A 17,767-nucleotide genomic window follows, 5' to 3' on the forward strand; every position below is an offset into this window, starting at 1 on the left:
TAGAGGCAACGATTGGTGGGCCTTGAAGAATACCAGTATTGCCTCTCCTGGCATTTCCTCCAAAGAAAGTCACTGCTGATTTAGCAGACAATGAAGGATTAATTTCCTCACTCAAAGGAAGGGTATAGGTTGTGAAATCATCTTCTGCTGAGGATGGAGACACTACTTTCTCAAGTGAGATAAACCCTTGAGAATTCAAGGGTTCAAAGTTCTCAACTTAATGGGGTCCTCCCACACATCCTCATCCAAAGCTACAGGATCCCATTCTTTACTAATCAAGGCCCTTACTTAAACACCAATACTCCTTCAAAGCTGGGACTTGTAATTCAGTTAACCTTATAATAAGGACCTCGGTTTGATTTTGTGAAACTTGAGCTCTGTAGCTGCTGGAGAGAAAAATTTCTCCAGGTCACATTTAGAAACCTTTAGACTGTTTGTGTGCATCTGGAGCTGGTCAGTTTTATCACTGAGTGCATTGTTGTCCTTCACCATACTCGGAGATACTAGGAGCTGGTCAGTTTTATCACAGAGCTCATTCCTTTCCTTTATCAATCCAGAGATCTAGGAGCAACAGCCAGCATTGTCATTTTCCTTATTTTTCCATAGATTGTCAAAAGTTTTATATACAGAGTCACCAAATCCTTTACATCTTACAATTTGTGAATCAAGATAACCAAATGCATTTACCTCAAGTTCGTAAAATAGGTCATACCATGGATTTTCATCTTTCTTCCAGGAGGAGCTTTAGTAATTGTAGGGGCTGGCAAATTGGAAAGCCTATTCCAGATACTTAAAAAATTCATCCTTGGGCTGGAGAGATTGCTCAGTGGTTAAGAGCACTGACTGCTCTTCCAGAAGTCCTGAGTTCAATTCCCAGCAACCACATGGTGGCTCACAACCATCTGTAATGGGTCCCGATGCCCTCTTCTGGTGTCTGAAGAGAGCAATTGTGTACTTATATACATAAAATAAATAAATGGGGTAGAGGTGAGCAGAGCCGAATCGAGAGAAAAAAAAATTCATCCTTATACTTCTATTGCCCTACAACCAATTCTAATACCAAAATCTGTATTAATCGGGATTCTCTAGAGTAACAGAACTTACAGAATAAGTCTATGTATATAGAAAGCAAATTTATTAGAATGACTTACAGGCTGTGGTCCAACAAGTCCAACAATGACTGTCTATGACTGAAAAGTCCAAGAATACAGTAGTTGCTCAGACCACAAGACTAGATGTCTCAGCTGGTCTTCAGTATACACCAGAATCACAAAGATCACAAAGAATCACCCTAATGCCAGTGAAGGAATGGACTTGCTAGCAGCCATTCGAAGGCAAGCAAGCAAAGACAGCAAGCTTCCTTCTTCCATGCCCTCCCTGAGAAGGCAAGGCCCAGATTAGAGGTGGGTGGGGGTTTCTACTCCAAAAAAGTTGAATTAAAGATGTGTCTGATCATCTCAAAGATCAGGATTAGAAGTGAATCTTCCCACTTCATATTAAGCAAAACCCCCCTCAGGTATGCTCTCCATTTTTAGGTTTTAGTTAATTCCAAACATGGTCAGGTTACCAGAGTATCAAAGGTACTAACCAGGCTTAGTACCACTTATCGTATGGCCATGACTCCTAGTATCCTTTCTAAAAGTGCAAACTCACCAGTAACTTTTCAAATGTTCTGCTTACTCATGCAGTCTTTCCTAAACCTGACCTCACACTTGTCTGCTGTGATCTTCCTACCTCTCTTTTCACAGCAACTCTCTGAAACAAAGGCTCATTATAAACACAAACACCTTCATCCATCTTTAATCTTACCCTGTATACATTGCCACAAAATGTAAAATATCAACAGAATATCAAAATAAAAGGATAATATTCTTCCTCCCCCTTTAGACAAGGATCCATTTTTTTTTAAAAAAAAGATTTATTTATTATATGTAAGTACACTGTAGCTGTCTTCAGACACTCCAGAAGAGGGAGTCAGATCTCATTACAGATGGTTGTGAGCCACCATGTGGTTGCTGGGATTTGAACTCTGGACCTTCGGAAGAGCAGTCGGGTGCTCTTACCCACTGAGCCATCTCACCAGCCCAAGGATCCATTTTTTTAAAAATCCAGTTTTCCCACTTAGAAATAAATTTCCAATACAAACTCACATTTTAAATCTACTAATGGTTATCACTAAAGCTTATTGATAAAGGAAGTTAAGAAAAGTGTCCCATAGTATCCCCCACCCCAGGCACACACACAGCACATCTGAGATGGGATGGGGGATGGAGATAAAAGAAATTCTCATGCAGACCAAACAATGGAATAAAATTATATGGAGAATGTAGAATGGAAATCCGACTCAAACAGGAAGTAATATCCTCGTTAAAGGGCACATGCCTTTAATCCCAGCACTCGGGAGGCAGAGGCAGGCAGATTTCTGAGTTCGAGGCCAGCCTGGTCTACAAAGTGAATTCCAGGACAGCCAGGGCTATAGAGAGAAACCGAGTCTCCAAACCCCGCCCCACCCCAAAAAAAGAGAAAAAAAAAATAAAGAGAAAAAGAAAAAGAAAGAGAAAGAGAAAAAGGAAAAGGAAAAGGAAAAGGAAAAGGAAAAGGAAAAGGAAAAGGAAAAGGAAAAGGAAAAGGAAAAGGAAAAGGAAAAGGAAAAGGAAAAGAAAGAAAGGCATTACTTTTATGTTGAAGACCGGAACCTGCATTATAGGCTTATAAGGGCTAGCTCGCCCTTGATCTGGTGCAGAGCATCCATTCCAGGGCTTGGTGACTATTAAGCAAGCACTCTACTGAGCTACATTTCCAGTCTCAAAAAGTTTTCTTCTTTTAAATGGATGATATACTTAAATAGTTACAGTATTTATACTCCATTAGATAATTTTCTCAAGTGTATAGGCCAGGCTGGTCATGAACTCAAATATCCACCTTCTTCTGTATAAGGACTGCATGCACTACTATGTCAAGTTGCATTAGAAAAATTTAAAAGGATATTTTAACGTTTTAATTTATAAATATAAAGATTTAAAGTAAGTCAGATATTATATTCTATGCATCTATTTAAGCTTATAATCAAACAAAAATTTTAAAACTTCACTTAAATGGCCTGGGAGTGTACTTCAGCAATCTAGTACGCAAATGTAAGACTGTGTGTAAATATATAAGGTTCAATCTCCAATACCCAGGAAGGAAAAATTGCTAGTTGGAGAGGGGCTACAACCTCTGACAAAGTAAATCGCCCAGTATCATTCAGGTACCCTTGCTTTTCTGCCGCACTTAGGCGTCCCCCACCCCCATCCTATAGGCTTGCAGCGTCCTCTTTGGGAACCCAGGGTGACCTCCCTCCGCCCCGCGTTAGCCCGTCCTCCCCGCCCCGAACTGCTGTGTCATGGCTGAGCGGAAGTCTCTGCCTCAATGAGAAGAACCGTCCGTAAAATGGATGGCATAAGCTTCCTCCTCTCCCTCCCACGGCCTCGTCTTGGCATCCCAGGTCAGACCGTACCTTGCACTGTCCCGAACACTTCGTAGTCCACAGACTTGAGCTGCTCGGTCATGGCGGCCAGCCTTCTCGCGAGCAGCATTAGCCGGGTGTGTGGCGCGGAGACTGCGACAGCCGCCAGGGGAAGAAGACTTACGGGCTCTGGGACGGACGCCCAGAGGCCAAGACAAGAGCGCGCTGGGTCCTGCGTAAGAAGATGGCAAATGACCGTTGTACGCAGTGAGGGCGACGGGACACCCGGCGCTCGGGCTCCCAAGCTGGGTGCTCCCTCTCTGCGTTCCCCAGGACCCGGTTCTCTAAAGAAAACGGAGGTCGGGCATGTGAGGGGATTAAACCAACTAATATCTACCCACCGACATTTATTTGACACAAAAAAAGGTTGTTGTTGTTGTTTTTTTTTTTTTCTATAAGGATGAAAATAAGAGGGTGACTTGTTGGGAGGACAGAGGGGTAGAGTCTAAGTGAGAAGAGATGAGAAGGATAATAGGGGGAAAAATTACCAAAATTCATTATATGCAAGGATAAAATGTCAAAGAATGTTTAAGTTTTAGGTGGTTTTATATAGGTACACTGTAAAGAATACATAGTATACCCATGGGTACACTGTAAGGAGATTAATTCAAGCTAATTAACTTTCATCTCTGATTTCATTTAAGATTTCCGTTGAATATATATCATTCTTAACTATATTCACCATTGTGCAAATATGATAATCTCCACTTCATATGAAGAAAATGTGTGCCCTTGAAACAATATCCCCATTTCCAACATCCTGAGGTGGGCATTTGAAATGAAGGACCTGCTTAGCTTAGTGGCACAACGGGTATTTGGTCAGTGTGCTGGCTAGTCTTTGACACAAGCTAGAGTAATCTTAGAGGAGAGAACCTCAACTGAGAAAGTGCCTCCATAAGATCTAGCCATAAGGCATTTTCTTAATTAGTGATTGATTGGGGGGGGGGGGCAGTGGAACCCAGTCAGTTGTGGGTGATGCCATCCCAGTGATCCTGGGTTCTATAAGAAAGCAGGCTGAGTAAGCCATGTGGAACACGTCAGTAACCAGTCCCCACCCCCACCCCACCCCCATGCCTTTACATCATCTCTAGGTTCCTGCCTTGTTTGAGTCCCTATCCTGATATGTACAGTGCTGTGGAAGTATAAGTCAAATAAACCTTTTCCTCCCCCAAGTTGCTTTTTGGTCATTGTGTTTCATGACAGCAATAAAAACCTTAACTAAGACAGTCAATGAATTAATTCTGAAATGTTCTGACAGTGCCAAATCTGTGGTGATTCTGAGATAAAGTTAGGCTTGATCTTTTCATTCAGGCTGATGAATCAGAAAGGTTGTGTCTTGTGGTGATTTGGCTAGCTTTGTTGCCCATACAGATTGTGTTTGAATACTTGGGCCCATGGGAAGTGGCACTATGAGGAGGTATGGCCTTAATGGAGAAAGTGTGTCCCTGTAGAGGCAGGGCTTTGAGGTCTCCTATGTTCAAGTTACGCCCAGTATGGAATCCTATCACCTCTTAGTTACCTTCAGACAAAGATGTAGAATTCTCAGTTCCTCTGGCACCATGTGAGCCTGCATGTTGCCATGCTTCTGGCCATGATAATGGACTAAATCTCTGAAATTATAAACTAGCACCAATTAAATGTTTGCTTCCATAAGAGTTGCCTTGGTCATGACGTCTCTTCACAGCAAAAGAAATCCTAAGAAATATCTCAATCTCTATTATAACTAGATGTGCTACCTCAATCTCTATTATAACTAGATGTGATACCTCAATCTCTATTATAACTAGATGTGATACCTCATTCTCTATTATAACTAGATGTCATGCTGTGTAAGATGAGAATTTTTAACCATTTTATCTAATGCCAATGGAAACAGACTTACAGTCATTCTGTCTGTTGTTATACAGTTTTGTTTTCATGGTCTTGATTATTGAGATATTTCAGTTGTCTGGGACAGTTAAAACAGGATATATCTGAAGAACTGTATTTCCTAGTGAGCTATTTGAAGTCTTCTAGTAACCTATCACTTCAGATAATCAGGATAGAATTTTCAATAATCTGCCTTCTAAATTTCAAAAATATATATATTGGTTTTTTCGAGACAGGGTTTCTCTGTGTAGCCCTGGCTTTCCTGGAACTCACTCTGTAGACCAGGCTGGCCTTGAACTCAGAAATTCGACTGCCTCTGCCTCCCAAATGCTGGGATTAAAGGCATACACCGCCATGCCCAGCTTCAAATACTTTTTACTTTAAAACTTGGGCAGAGTGTGGTTAAATCATTTTTTTTAATAAGATATGTTCTAGAAGGGCTAGCCTGAATAAATTTACCTAATGAAGGTCTTGATATTGCAGAGACTTCTCTTCTCATCTCCCAAGTCACTTCATGAAGACTATTGCTTTAAATTCTGTCCATTACATTCAGAACCAAATCTAAGGTGTCCAGCCTCCACTAACCTGTAATTGTGTCCTTCCCCAAATCCTGAAGATGTTCATAGTACAACATAATAAAATCTCTGAAACCTATGTTGCCTGGAATGCCCACCCAGCTCCACCCACCACCCCACCCCACCCCCTTCGTGTACTCCCTGTGGTGCTCTGGAATGCCTCCAAATGCTTCCAGATCTTCTCTGTGGTGCTCAGTGGTTAGATTTTGTCCTAGTTATTCACTGCATTTTCCCCATTAGTTGTAGATCTTAAAAATCAATGACTGGAAGGAGACATTTTCCTTTTCTTAATCAACCTTTAGCTTCTGTCCACATTTACCCAGGAGTGTCTCTGCCAGCTATTATGTACTTCTATTTTAACTTTAGAAGTGCTATAGCAACAACTGACATTTGCTTAGCTAAAAAATGGACTGTCTGTCAACAGCTGAACATTGGTGAATAGAAATTTTTATGTACAATTTCAGCATGGATTGCTAATAAAATGTGATTCTAAGACTAGAATTTTAAGCAAATGTTTCTAATATTAAGAAATTTTAGCTGGGCAGTGGTGGTGCATGCCTTTAATTCCAGCACTTGGGAGGCAGAGGCAAGTGGATTTCTGAGTTCGAGGCCAGCCTGGCCTACAGAGTGAATTCCAGGACAGCTAGGGCTACACCGAGAAACCCTGTCTCGAAAAACCAAAAAAAAAAAAAAAAAGAATTAGAAAAAATTTAGAAAATAAAATCAGTCATCCATGATCTTAACACATCTAATGCATTTTCTTTCTGTCTCTCATATGTGTGTGTACACATATATGAATATAAAGCATACATGCTTTAAGTATGAGCTGAATTTTTGTTCTGTTTTTCATATAATAGTCTTTCTAATAAATAATTTTATGATATTAACTGTATATAACCATGAATTAACCTACAATGCATCTGTTATTGCACATTTGGGCTGCTTCTCATTTTCACTATCATAAAAAATATTATGAAAGAAATATGTACGTAGCTTCCTTTCTTTCTCTTTAGCATAGTCAGAAGCTTAGGTCTCACAGTGTAACCACCTAACCTTAGACCCTCAATCCTCCTGCCTCAGCCTGCCTAGTGTGGGATTATGGATATGTACTACTATATTCAGTCTAAAGAATTGTTCTTTTCTCTTTTTTGTTTTGTTTTATTTTGTTTTATGTTTGTTTGTTTTTGAGACAGGGTCCCTGGCTAGCTTAGAACTTGCTATGTAGATCAAGGTGGCCTGGAATTCACAGAGTTCTGTCTGCCTCTGTCTCCAAATGCTGGGATTAAAAGTATGTACCACTATGTCTTCCTGCATGCATTATTCTCTCTTTAAAAGATATATATATATATATATATATATATATATATATATATATATATATGTGAATGTTTTACTTGCATTTATGCCTATGTGAGCATGCCCAGGGCTTGAAGAGGCCAAGAAGAGAGCACTGCATTGTTTGGCATTAGAGTTAAGTGTAGTTGTATGTTGCCATGTGGATCCTGGAGACCAAACCCAGGTCCTCTGTAAGAACAATAAGAGCTCTTAACCACTGAGCCATGTCTCTAGCCCTGCATATATTGTTCTTAATACATATTCTCGAGTTATATGTAATATATACATGCTCTACCTAGTTAAACAGACTACTGCCAATCCTGTTTATGACTGACTCATTATACAAACAAATACATCCAGGATCTTCATATATGGAGAGGATTAAATTATATGAAAAGTTTGAATTTCATGATCTGAGCAACAGCTTTGGAATCAATAGGGAATAAATAGACTCTGTGTTAGTACATACTGAAATTAGTATTTAGTTGAATCATTCCCTTGACACAAACTTTTAAAGGAATCTGTGGGTCAGGAGTGGTGGCACACCCCTGTAATCCTAGCACTTCGGAGACCAATGGTTCTCATAGGTTCTTGTATTTCAACACCTGGTTGGCACTTGTTTAGTGTGTTTATGGAATCTTCAGAAAGTGGAGTCAAGCTAGAGGCAAGGGGGAAATTGAGGCTTATAGCTCAGTCCTGTTTCTGCCTCTATCAGTGTCCTCTTCCACTGAGGTGTGAATAAACAGCTGACACATACTCTTGACTACAGTTGCTTCTCACCATGCTGTCTTCACCATGATGCACAGTATTCCTTCAAACCATGAGCCAAGACAAACCTTCCCTCACTTAAATTGTCCCTCGTCACATATTTGGTTACAGAAATGAGAAAGGTATCCAATACAATAGATAAAGTTAGTAGAATCTTGATTTGAGGCCAGCCTGGGCTATATAGAAGGAACCTGTCAAAAAGGAAAAGAAAGGGAAACGGACAGGAGGGGAGAAGTTAAGTAGGGAGATGGGTAGAGTGTAAAGGGGACCTTATTTAGGGTATAGGACCACGTTAGGATAATACATAAAAGATGGAAAATCTGCCTGAGGTGTAGGACCATGTTAGGGTAATATACAGAGAAGGGAAATCTGCTGTATTGTGAGTATAACACACAGCCAAGAAGAGAGTCTGTGAAATAAAAGATAGATGACAGCCAGCTAGCTTTCTGAAAGAGGTTTTCTTCTTGTTACAATTTATCAGAAAATTGCCTAAGCATTTTATAAGGAGGCTTTTTTTTTCCCTAGAAGGGAATTCTGTCCCAGGTTTGAGGCAATTTTTATCACAACCCAATTTAATTTTGAAAACCTGAGAGGGCTAAGAGTGAAGTCATTTTACCTCTTCTACCTTAGTGCTGCTTAGACTAGAAAAGGGGAAGGCTTGGTTGATTCTGCCCCTTTTTCTAATACCCTATTACCTGAGAATTAGAAAGAACAAGTACCAGTGTGGCTCTCTGAGGTTGGAAAATGTTTAAAAAGCACCCACATTTAGAAAAGAAATATTACTAAACTTTAAATCACACACTGAACCTGACACATTAATAGTGAGAGAATTCAACACCCCACTCTCACCAATGGACAGGTGATTGAAACAAAAACTAAACAGAAAGATAATGAAACTACCAGATGTTATGAAATAAATGGGCCTAACCTATCTACAGAACATTTTGCTCAAAGATAAAAGAATATACTTTCTTCTTAGAACCTTATGGAACCTTCTCCAAAACTGACCATTCACCAAGATCACAACAGATACAAGAACATTGAAATAACCTCTACTATCTTATCAGACAACCATTGATTAAAGCTGGACTTCAACAACAACAGAAACAACAGAAAGCCTACAAACTCATGGGAACTGAACAACTCTCTACTCAGTGACAACTGGGTTGGAGAAGAAATAACAAACATAATAAAAGTCTACTGTTCAATGAAAATAAATGCAGAGCATACCCAAACTTGTGGGACACAATGAAAGCAGTATTAAGAGAAAAAAACGTTCATAGCACTAAGTGCCTTTATAAGGAAATTGGAGAGATCTAATACTAGCAACTTAACGGCACACCTGGGCCATAGAACAAAAAGAAGCAGACATACCCAAGAAGAGTAGATGGCAGGAAATTATCAAACTCAGGGCTGAAATCAGTAAGTTAGGAACAAAGAGAACAATACAAAAAAATCAGCAAAACCAGGAGATGGTTCTTTGAGAAAATCCTTACATAAACAAATGCTTAGCCAAACTAACTAAAAGGCAGAGAGACAATATCCAAGTCAAAAATTTTAGAAATGAAAAGGGGGGCATAACAATATACAAATTCAAAGAATCATTAGATCTTTCTTCAAAAGCCAGTACTCCACAAAATTGGAAAATCTAAATGAAATGGATGATTTTCTGGATAGAATCCATTTACCAAAGCTAAATCAAGAGCAGGCAAACAATCTAAATAGTCCTAGATGTCCTAAGGTAATAAAACTAGTCATTAAAAGTCTCCCAACCAAAAGAAGTTAAGGGTCAGATGGTTTTAGAACAAAATTCTACAAGACTTTCAAAGAAGAGCTAATACCAATACCCTATAAAGTATTCCACAAATTAGAAACAGAAGAAACATTGTCCAACTCATTCTATGAAGCCACCCACAGTTACTCTAATACCTACACTACACAAAGACTCAGCAAAGAAAGAAAATTTCAGACCAATTTCCCTTATGAACATTGGTGCAAAAATAATCAATGAAATATTTGCAAACCAAACCCAAGAACACTTCAAAACATCATCCACCAAATCAAATAGGCTTCATCCTAGGGGTGCAGGGGTGGTTCAATGTAGGAAAATCCATCAACATAATCCATCATATAAACAAATTGAAATTTAAAAAACATCACATGATCATCACATTAGATGCTGGAAAAGTCTTTAACAAAATTTAACACCCCTTCATTGAAAAATGTCTTGGAGAGATCAGGCATGCAAGGTGCACATCTAAACACAGTAAAGTTAATATACAAAAAAAAATCAATAGCCAACATAACAATTAAATAAAATATTTCCATTAAAATCAGGGACAAAATAAAGCTATCTATTCCCTCAGTATCTCTTTAGTATAGTACTGGAAGTGTGAGCCAGAGCAATAAGATAACTAAAGATCAAGGCGGTACAATTGTTAAGAAGAAGTAAAAGTAAAGCTATTCATAGATGATATGATAGTATATATAAGTGACCCCAAAAGTTCTTCCAGAGAATTCCTACAACTAATAAACACCTTCACCAAGGTGGCTGGATACAAAAATTCCTCAAAAAAAAAAAATCAGTAGCCCTCCTTTATACAAATGATAAATGGGCTAAGAGAGAAATCAGGGAAACAACACCCTTCACAATAGCCATAAATAATATAAAATATCTTGGTGAATCTCCAACCAAGCAAGTGAAAGACATGTATGACAAAAACTTCAAGTCTCTGAAGAGAAAAATTGAAGATATCAGAAAACAGAAAGATCTTCCATGGTCATGGATCAATAGAATTGATATAGTAAAATGGCAATTTTCCCAAAAACATCTACAGGTTCAATGAAATTCTCATCAAAATTCCAACACAATTCTTTACAGACCTTAAAAGAACAGTTTTCAACTTCATATGGAAAAGCAACAAATCTAGAATAGCTAAAACAATCCTGCACAATAAAAGAACTTCTGAAGGTATCACCATCCTTGATTATAGGCATAATACACCCCACAGAGAAATAGTAATAAAAACTGCATGATATTGGTATAGAAATAGGATGATGAGTGGAATCGAATCAAAGACTCAGGCATAAACCCACATACCTATGGACACTTGATTTTTGACAAAGAAGTCAAAACCTTACAATGGAAAAAAGAAAGCATCTTCAACAAATAGTGCTTGTTTAACTCTATATTTAGAAAAATGTAAATAGATACATATTTATCACCCTGTACAAAATTCAAGTCCAAGTGGATCAAAGACCTCCACATGAAAGCAGATACACTAAATGCAATAGAAGAGAGAATGAGGAATAGCCTTGAAAAAAATTGGTACAGGAGACAACTTCCTGGACAGAACACCAAAAGCTCAGGCACTAAGCTCAACAGTTAATAAATGGGACATCATGAAAACGAAAAACTTTTGTACAGCAAAGAACACTGTCAATAGGATAAATTAGAGGTATACAGAATAGGAAGAGATTTTCACCAACTCTACATCTGAAAGAGGGCTACTATCTAAAATATATAAAGAACTCAAGAAGCTAGACACCAACAAACCAAATAACCCAATTAAAAAATGGGGTAAAGAAATAGAGGATTCTCAACAGAGGATTCACTAATGGCTGACAGTCACTTAAATGTTCAATATCCTTAGTCATCAGGGAAATGCAAATCAAAATGACTCTGTGATTCCATTTATCAGAATGACTAAGATCAAAAACTCAAGGGACAACACATTGCTGGTGAGGATGTGTAGCAAGGGGAGCACTCCTCTATTGATGAAGGGAGTGAAAATTTGTACAACCACATTGGAAATCAACTTGGTGGTTTCTCAGAAAATTGGAAATATTTCTACCTCAAGACCCAGCTATTCCACTCCTGGGCATATACCCAAAAGATCTTCCATCATCCCACAAGGACACATGCTCCACTACATTCATAGCAGCTTTATTCATAATAGTCAGAAATGGGAAACAACCCAGATGCCCCTCATCAAGAATGGATAAAGAAATTGTGGTTTATTTACGTAATGGAATACTACTTAGCCATTGAAAACAAGAACATCATGAAATTTGCAGACAAATGGATAAGCTAGAAAATATCATCCTGAGTGAACTAATCCAGACCCAAAAGGACACACATGGTATATAACTCACTTATAAGTGGATATTAGCCATAAAATACAGGATACCCATGCTATAATCAACAGACCCAAAAAAGCTAAACAAGGAGGGCCCACAGGAGGATGTTTAAATCTTACTCAGAAGGGGAAATAAAGTAGTCATTGGGGGCTGATGAAGGGAGGGAATTGATTGGGAAAGCAGATCCAGAGGAAAACAGGACTGGAGAGATCAGGTGTAGGAAGAGCCAGGGAGAAAGGATCTGGAGAGTGAATGGAAATATGTGGCATCTGGGAGTGGGTTGGGGGTATATTTCTAGGATGTGCCAGAGACCTGGGATGGAGGAGGCTACAGAGAGTCTATGAGGGTGAATCTAGCTGATACTCTTAGCAGTGGAGGATATAAAGCCTGAAGTGGCCATATCTTGTAACCAGGCAGGAATCCCAGTGGAGAGAAAAAGACACCAACCCACCTACAAAATCTTCAACCCCAAATTTATTCTGTGTACAAGAAGTACAGGATCAAAGATGGAGCAGAGACTGAGGGAATGGGCAACCAATGACTTGAGAACCATCCCATGGGCAAGAACCAATCCCTGACACTATTAATGATACTCTGTTATAGGAACCTAGCATAACTGTCTTCTGAGAGACTCAACCCAGCTGATGGAAACAGATGCAGAGACCCTCAGCCAAACATTAGATGCAGCTTGAGAGGGCTTGTCAGAGTTGAGAGAAGAATTGAGGGATCAGGAACAGATAGGGACTCCATAAGAAGACTAACACAGTTAACTAACCTACACCCTTGGGGGCTTCCAGAAAATGAACCACCAACCAAAGAACATACATGGGCTGGACCTAAGGTTCCCCCAATCATGCAGGTCTCACAACAACTGGAACAGAGCCTGTCCCTGACTCTGTTGCCTGCCTGTGGACCCTGTTCCCCTAACTGGGTTGCCTTGTCTGGCCTCAGTTGGAGAGGATGTACCTAGTTCTGCAGTGACTTCAGGTGGCAGGGTGGGGCTTCCCCCTTCTCAGAGGAGAACGGAAGACAGGGAGGAGCCCTATGAGAAGGGATACAGGATTGTGATTGTGATGTAAAGTAAATTAATTAATTAATTAATGGAAAAACAAGAGTTGCCTTGGTGATGATGTCTCTTCACAGCAATAAAACCCTAACTAAGACACTGTCTAAGTACATCCTTTTTTTCCCTGTAATTTAAACCTTGACCACTTTAATGCCTGGGGGCCAAACCTTCACAATAGAAGTAGATCAAATATTAAACAGAATGGGAATTCAAATATGCCATACCCTGATGTCAGTTAAGAAGCATTAAAAAGTTCAATACTTAAAAGAGGTAGGATAAAGACTGGTGAAAAAAATCTAAAAGCCAGGCATGGTGGCACATGCCTGTAATCTCAGCACTCTGAAGAATAAAGCAGGAGAATCAGGAGTTTGGGTGTAGCCTTGGTTTTCTAGTCAGAACCTAGAGGTGTGGAGTAGAGAGGAAGATAAAGAATAGTAACCCTAACCCTCAATCTTCTGAAAACTAATGTGTTGAAATATTACAGGACAGGCTTCTGTAGGATACATTATTTGTTGTCTACTTTATTTGCAGGTATTTTATTTTTATAAATTAATAAAACATAAACATTAAGCAGAATCCTTCTGGCTGGGTGCAGTGGTACATTCCCTTAATCCCTGAACTAGGGAGAGTCAAGGCAGTGAGATCACTGCAAAGTCGAGGCCAGCTTGTATCAAATGAAACCTAGCTCTCTAAATACAAACGAACCAAGCACCTTTACGGAATGCTGCTTAGTGATAAAGCATAATTTTTGTTCTCTTGCTGCCACCTACCAACCATCCAAGGCAAAGCAGGCTATGAGTATTGGATAATTCCTTCAGAAATGTTAGCATCACTTCATGCTCTTTGGGCTAAGATCAAGTATAGAAATGAATGCAGCACCTCAACTGCCTCTCATTTCAAAGTTTCAAAATCACACTTCCAAACAACCTGTACACATAGCAATCCTTTCAATGACAAGCGTAATTAGGTACTGTTAGGGTTCTTCACTCAACAGGCGGCTTAAATATGGAAGAGTCAGCCTTGAATTATTATTAGATATGGGTGTTATAGATAAAAGAGGTTAAGGAATTCATTTAGTAAATGCTGGTTGACTGCCTTAATACGTCTTTTAAGATGGTTTTAATCTGTCTGTCTGTCCATCTGTCTGTCTATCTTATCTATCTATCATCTATCTATCTATCTATCTATCTGTCTATGAGGCATCCACATTCAACAGTGTCACTGTACAACATGTGAGCATTGATGATCTCCTACTACCATGTGGGTTCCAGGGACTAAAATCAGGTCATCACATTTGGTGACAAGTGCCTTTATCTACTGAGCCATATTGCTTTTATACAGCATCCATTGAAATCAGTCTATTTGAAACACAGTGTGTTTCAGAGGCATTTGTTATATAAGTAAGATGAGTTTACTCCAGCACAGGAAACGCTTTGCTAAATTTCATCTGAAATTATTTACCTTTCAGTTATAAAACCCTATCATAGAACTGTTAGCAGTGAAATGACTATAGCATTGCAACAATAATGATGATTTTTGTCAGGTCACAAAGAAACCTGGTCACTTGTGGCTCCTGCCAGCACTGCTCACCCTAGCCCCTGCTAAGGTTCAAGAATTGCTGAAGGAAGAACCCAGACTCAAATAGTATGCAAAAGTAAAGGGTGTTTCTTCTGCAGAAACAACCAGCAAGCAGGGGGTCAACCATTCATGAAAATGGCAACCACCAGAGAAGCTCTCAGGCTCCTTCTATGTGGGATTAGGGCAATTTTCCTAGCAGCAGTGATATTAGTACAATTTTAATAGGTTGCTATGTTAGTTCTACCATTTCTGGTGAAGCCTTGAAGAATTACAGAGACTGACTCAGCTCCAGCCTTGCTATCTCCTTAGGCCAGATATCCCAGGAACCAACTCAGCTCCAAGCTTATCTTTCCTATGTAAGGGCTATCAGTGATTAACGACCCATTGCTAGTGGCTTTCTTTGAGGAATCTTATACGCTTTTCTGGGAAGCTGAAAAAGTTTTATTCTCAAATTTCAAAACCTCTCACCTCTACCTTAAACCTCTCCAGCCCAGTAGCTGGACTTCCATTCTCTTTCTTCAGACTTCTTCTTTTCTTCCTTTTCCCATGTAATCCAGACATTTCAGCTCATAATATCTCTCTCTCTCTCTCTCTCTCTCTCTCTCTCTCTCGGTTTGTCTTTTCAAAATTTATTTATTATTTTATTTACATCCCAAATACTGCCCCCTCCCTGTCCCCCTTACATTTCTTCCCCATTGCCCCTCCCCTTCTCCTCTGAGAGGGTGCCCCCCTCATGTTTTCCCCGTTGGACCTCTCTCTTATCTTTCTCTCTTGCTCTCTCCCTCTTCTCATGGTATTGTCAGTCTGGACCCTTCCAAGTGCCCCCAGATATGCTTTCCTTCACATCTACAATAAAACCTTACCCTCAATCATACCTTGGAGAAATTCTTGTCTTCATTTTTATTCAAACTTAAAGCAGTTTCCTCCCATTTAATTTACTTTACAGAAACCATGTTGACTAAGTTAAACAAGTACTGCAACTATTTTAGAACAAAATAAATAGTCTCAGAACCTTTAAGGGATTGTTCAAGATCACCAGGAACAGAATCCTACACAGAGGCAAATCTCGCTTTCCGATGGTCTTTCATTCACTTGTTAGCAAATACTATAGTAAGGTGAATGTGTGCCAAAAGTGGGTATTGAGGAGAGTGTGATGTTCTATTTAAAGACTGGGGGTATGTTAGGGAGAGCCTGAGAAAACCACGCCTAAAGAATAGATCAAAGCAAATCAGAAGAGTAAATGGGAGGCATGAATCCAGGCAAAGGGAATAACAAGGTGATAACCCAAATTCCTCTGTGTCAGTGCCTAAAAAATTCCTTTCCCCAAAGCCTGGTATTTAGACAAAGGCCAAAACTCCCTCAGGGATGTAAAGATAGTTCCCACTTGCTAAAAGGAATCATTCTACTTATTTCTGGCAAAAGGAACATATAGCTGTCCCATTAACATGTGACTGTGATGCCTATTATCAGCATGTTTAGGTCAATACTAGCTTCTAGGTTCCCTCATTCCATAAGCAAAAGCCCCCACCCCAACTCACAGGTTCTTTTCTTCCCAAGAACCCATTCATTCCCATGCGCTCCTAGAGATCCTTCTCCCATTCCCTGGCCCCATCCCAGAACTTCTCTCTGATATCTCAAGACCTTGTAACCTTGGCAATCTGGAATAAACTTTCCCCTTTTCACCCATGGACCAGCTATTTCATTCATCTGGTACTCAAAACCTGGGAGGGTCATATATGAACCCCCTTCCAAGAATCTCAGCTTCTCCTAATCCGACCAAAGTGTCAATTTTTCCTTTCTGGCAGGGGATGACTTGTCTAGGCTGGCTTCTACCATCCTCTGTATTTGACTCCAAATTCTAGAGTTTTACTCTCCAGCCACTTCTTCCCTCTGCCAGATCTACCTATCAGTATCTTCTCACGTGCTCAGTAAATAGTGTCTCTGGCTCCTGAAGCCTACTGTGCCCTCCTGAGCACCTCTCACCTGGGCATCTCTCCATCTCTTTTGCTCCTGAAGATAATTATGTCCTCCAGGGTACCCACTACAAGAGCATCTCTCTACTAAGACACTTACCACTCTTCCTATATTGGAGCCTTCCTTTTTTCCCCCAAAAGCCTCTCCATGTTTCTCCTGACCTGCTCTAACGTATACTAATCTCTCCTATAGTACGTTTCACTCCTGAGTTTTGTCTACAATTACCATGAATTTCACATTGGTGTATCAGGATGCTCCTCTAGTCCTACTGAGCCCCCATCACATGGAAAGGTATCTTCTTCTGTGTGATTTAGGACATTTCTATCTGACAAGTCTCAGTCTGCTTGAGGACACCTAGATTGGAATTCTCATCGAAGCACTTGTCCTTCTCTGCTCTTCCTTTAATCCTTCTGGATGGAACTAAGACTGTCTCCCTTCCCCCTGATCTGCCTCTCTCACTGCCTTAGGATCTTCCCACTAAACCTAACCCCTCAACTCTGCTTGCTTTTCTATTCAAGTCTCTACCTACCCTAGGACTTAGTGACATTATTAAGCTTTGTCACTTTGTTTTTACTGCGACATGGGCCGGCCATAATACAAACTTGAAAATCAGTCTCAATGGGCAAAGGATGGCATATTTGACATCAAATCTTCACTGATCTTGACAAACACTGACACTGCATGGGAAAGTGGTCTGAGTCCACCTATGGATGGGCTTTCTTCACTTTTCATTCTCACCCTTCCCTCTGTACCTCACACCATGTTCACCAGGTTCTGAAAAAAGCAAGCCCCTTCCTAATCAGGACCTAGAGCCCTCTGTTCCAACTCTTTTAAGGTGGCGCACACCTTTAATCCCAGCACTCGGGAGGCAGAGGCAGGCGGATTTCTGAGTCCGAGGCCAGCCTGGTCTACAAAGTGAGTTCCAGGACAGCCAGGGCTATACAGAGAAACCCTGTC

The 17,767-nt window shown here is 40.0% G+C and overlaps 1 protein-coding gene across 1 annotated transcript in view; it reads right to left on the reverse strand.

Annotated features, from left to right (window-relative positions):
- Window positions 1-3,792, reverse strand: part of Acyp2 (acylphosphatase 2) — a 131,884-nt gene extending 128,092 nt beyond the window's left edge. Inside the window, exon 1 of the mRNA XM_021176827.2 lies at window positions 3,497-3,792. Coding sequence (XP_021032486.1) covers window positions 3,497-3,575 — 79 coding nt within the window. The 5' untranslated portion in view covers window positions 3,576-3,792. The remainder of the gene's footprint in view (window positions 1-3,496) is intronic.
- Window positions 3,793-17,767: the final 13,975 nt, after the last annotated feature.

Source organism: Mus caroli, chromosome 11 (assembly GCF_900094665.2).
Source record: "Mus caroli chromosome 11, CAROLI_EIJ_v1.1, whole genome shotgun sequence".
In the NCBI taxonomy this organism is placed as follows: domain Eukaryota; kingdom Metazoa; phylum Chordata; class Mammalia; order Rodentia; family Muridae; genus Mus; species Mus caroli.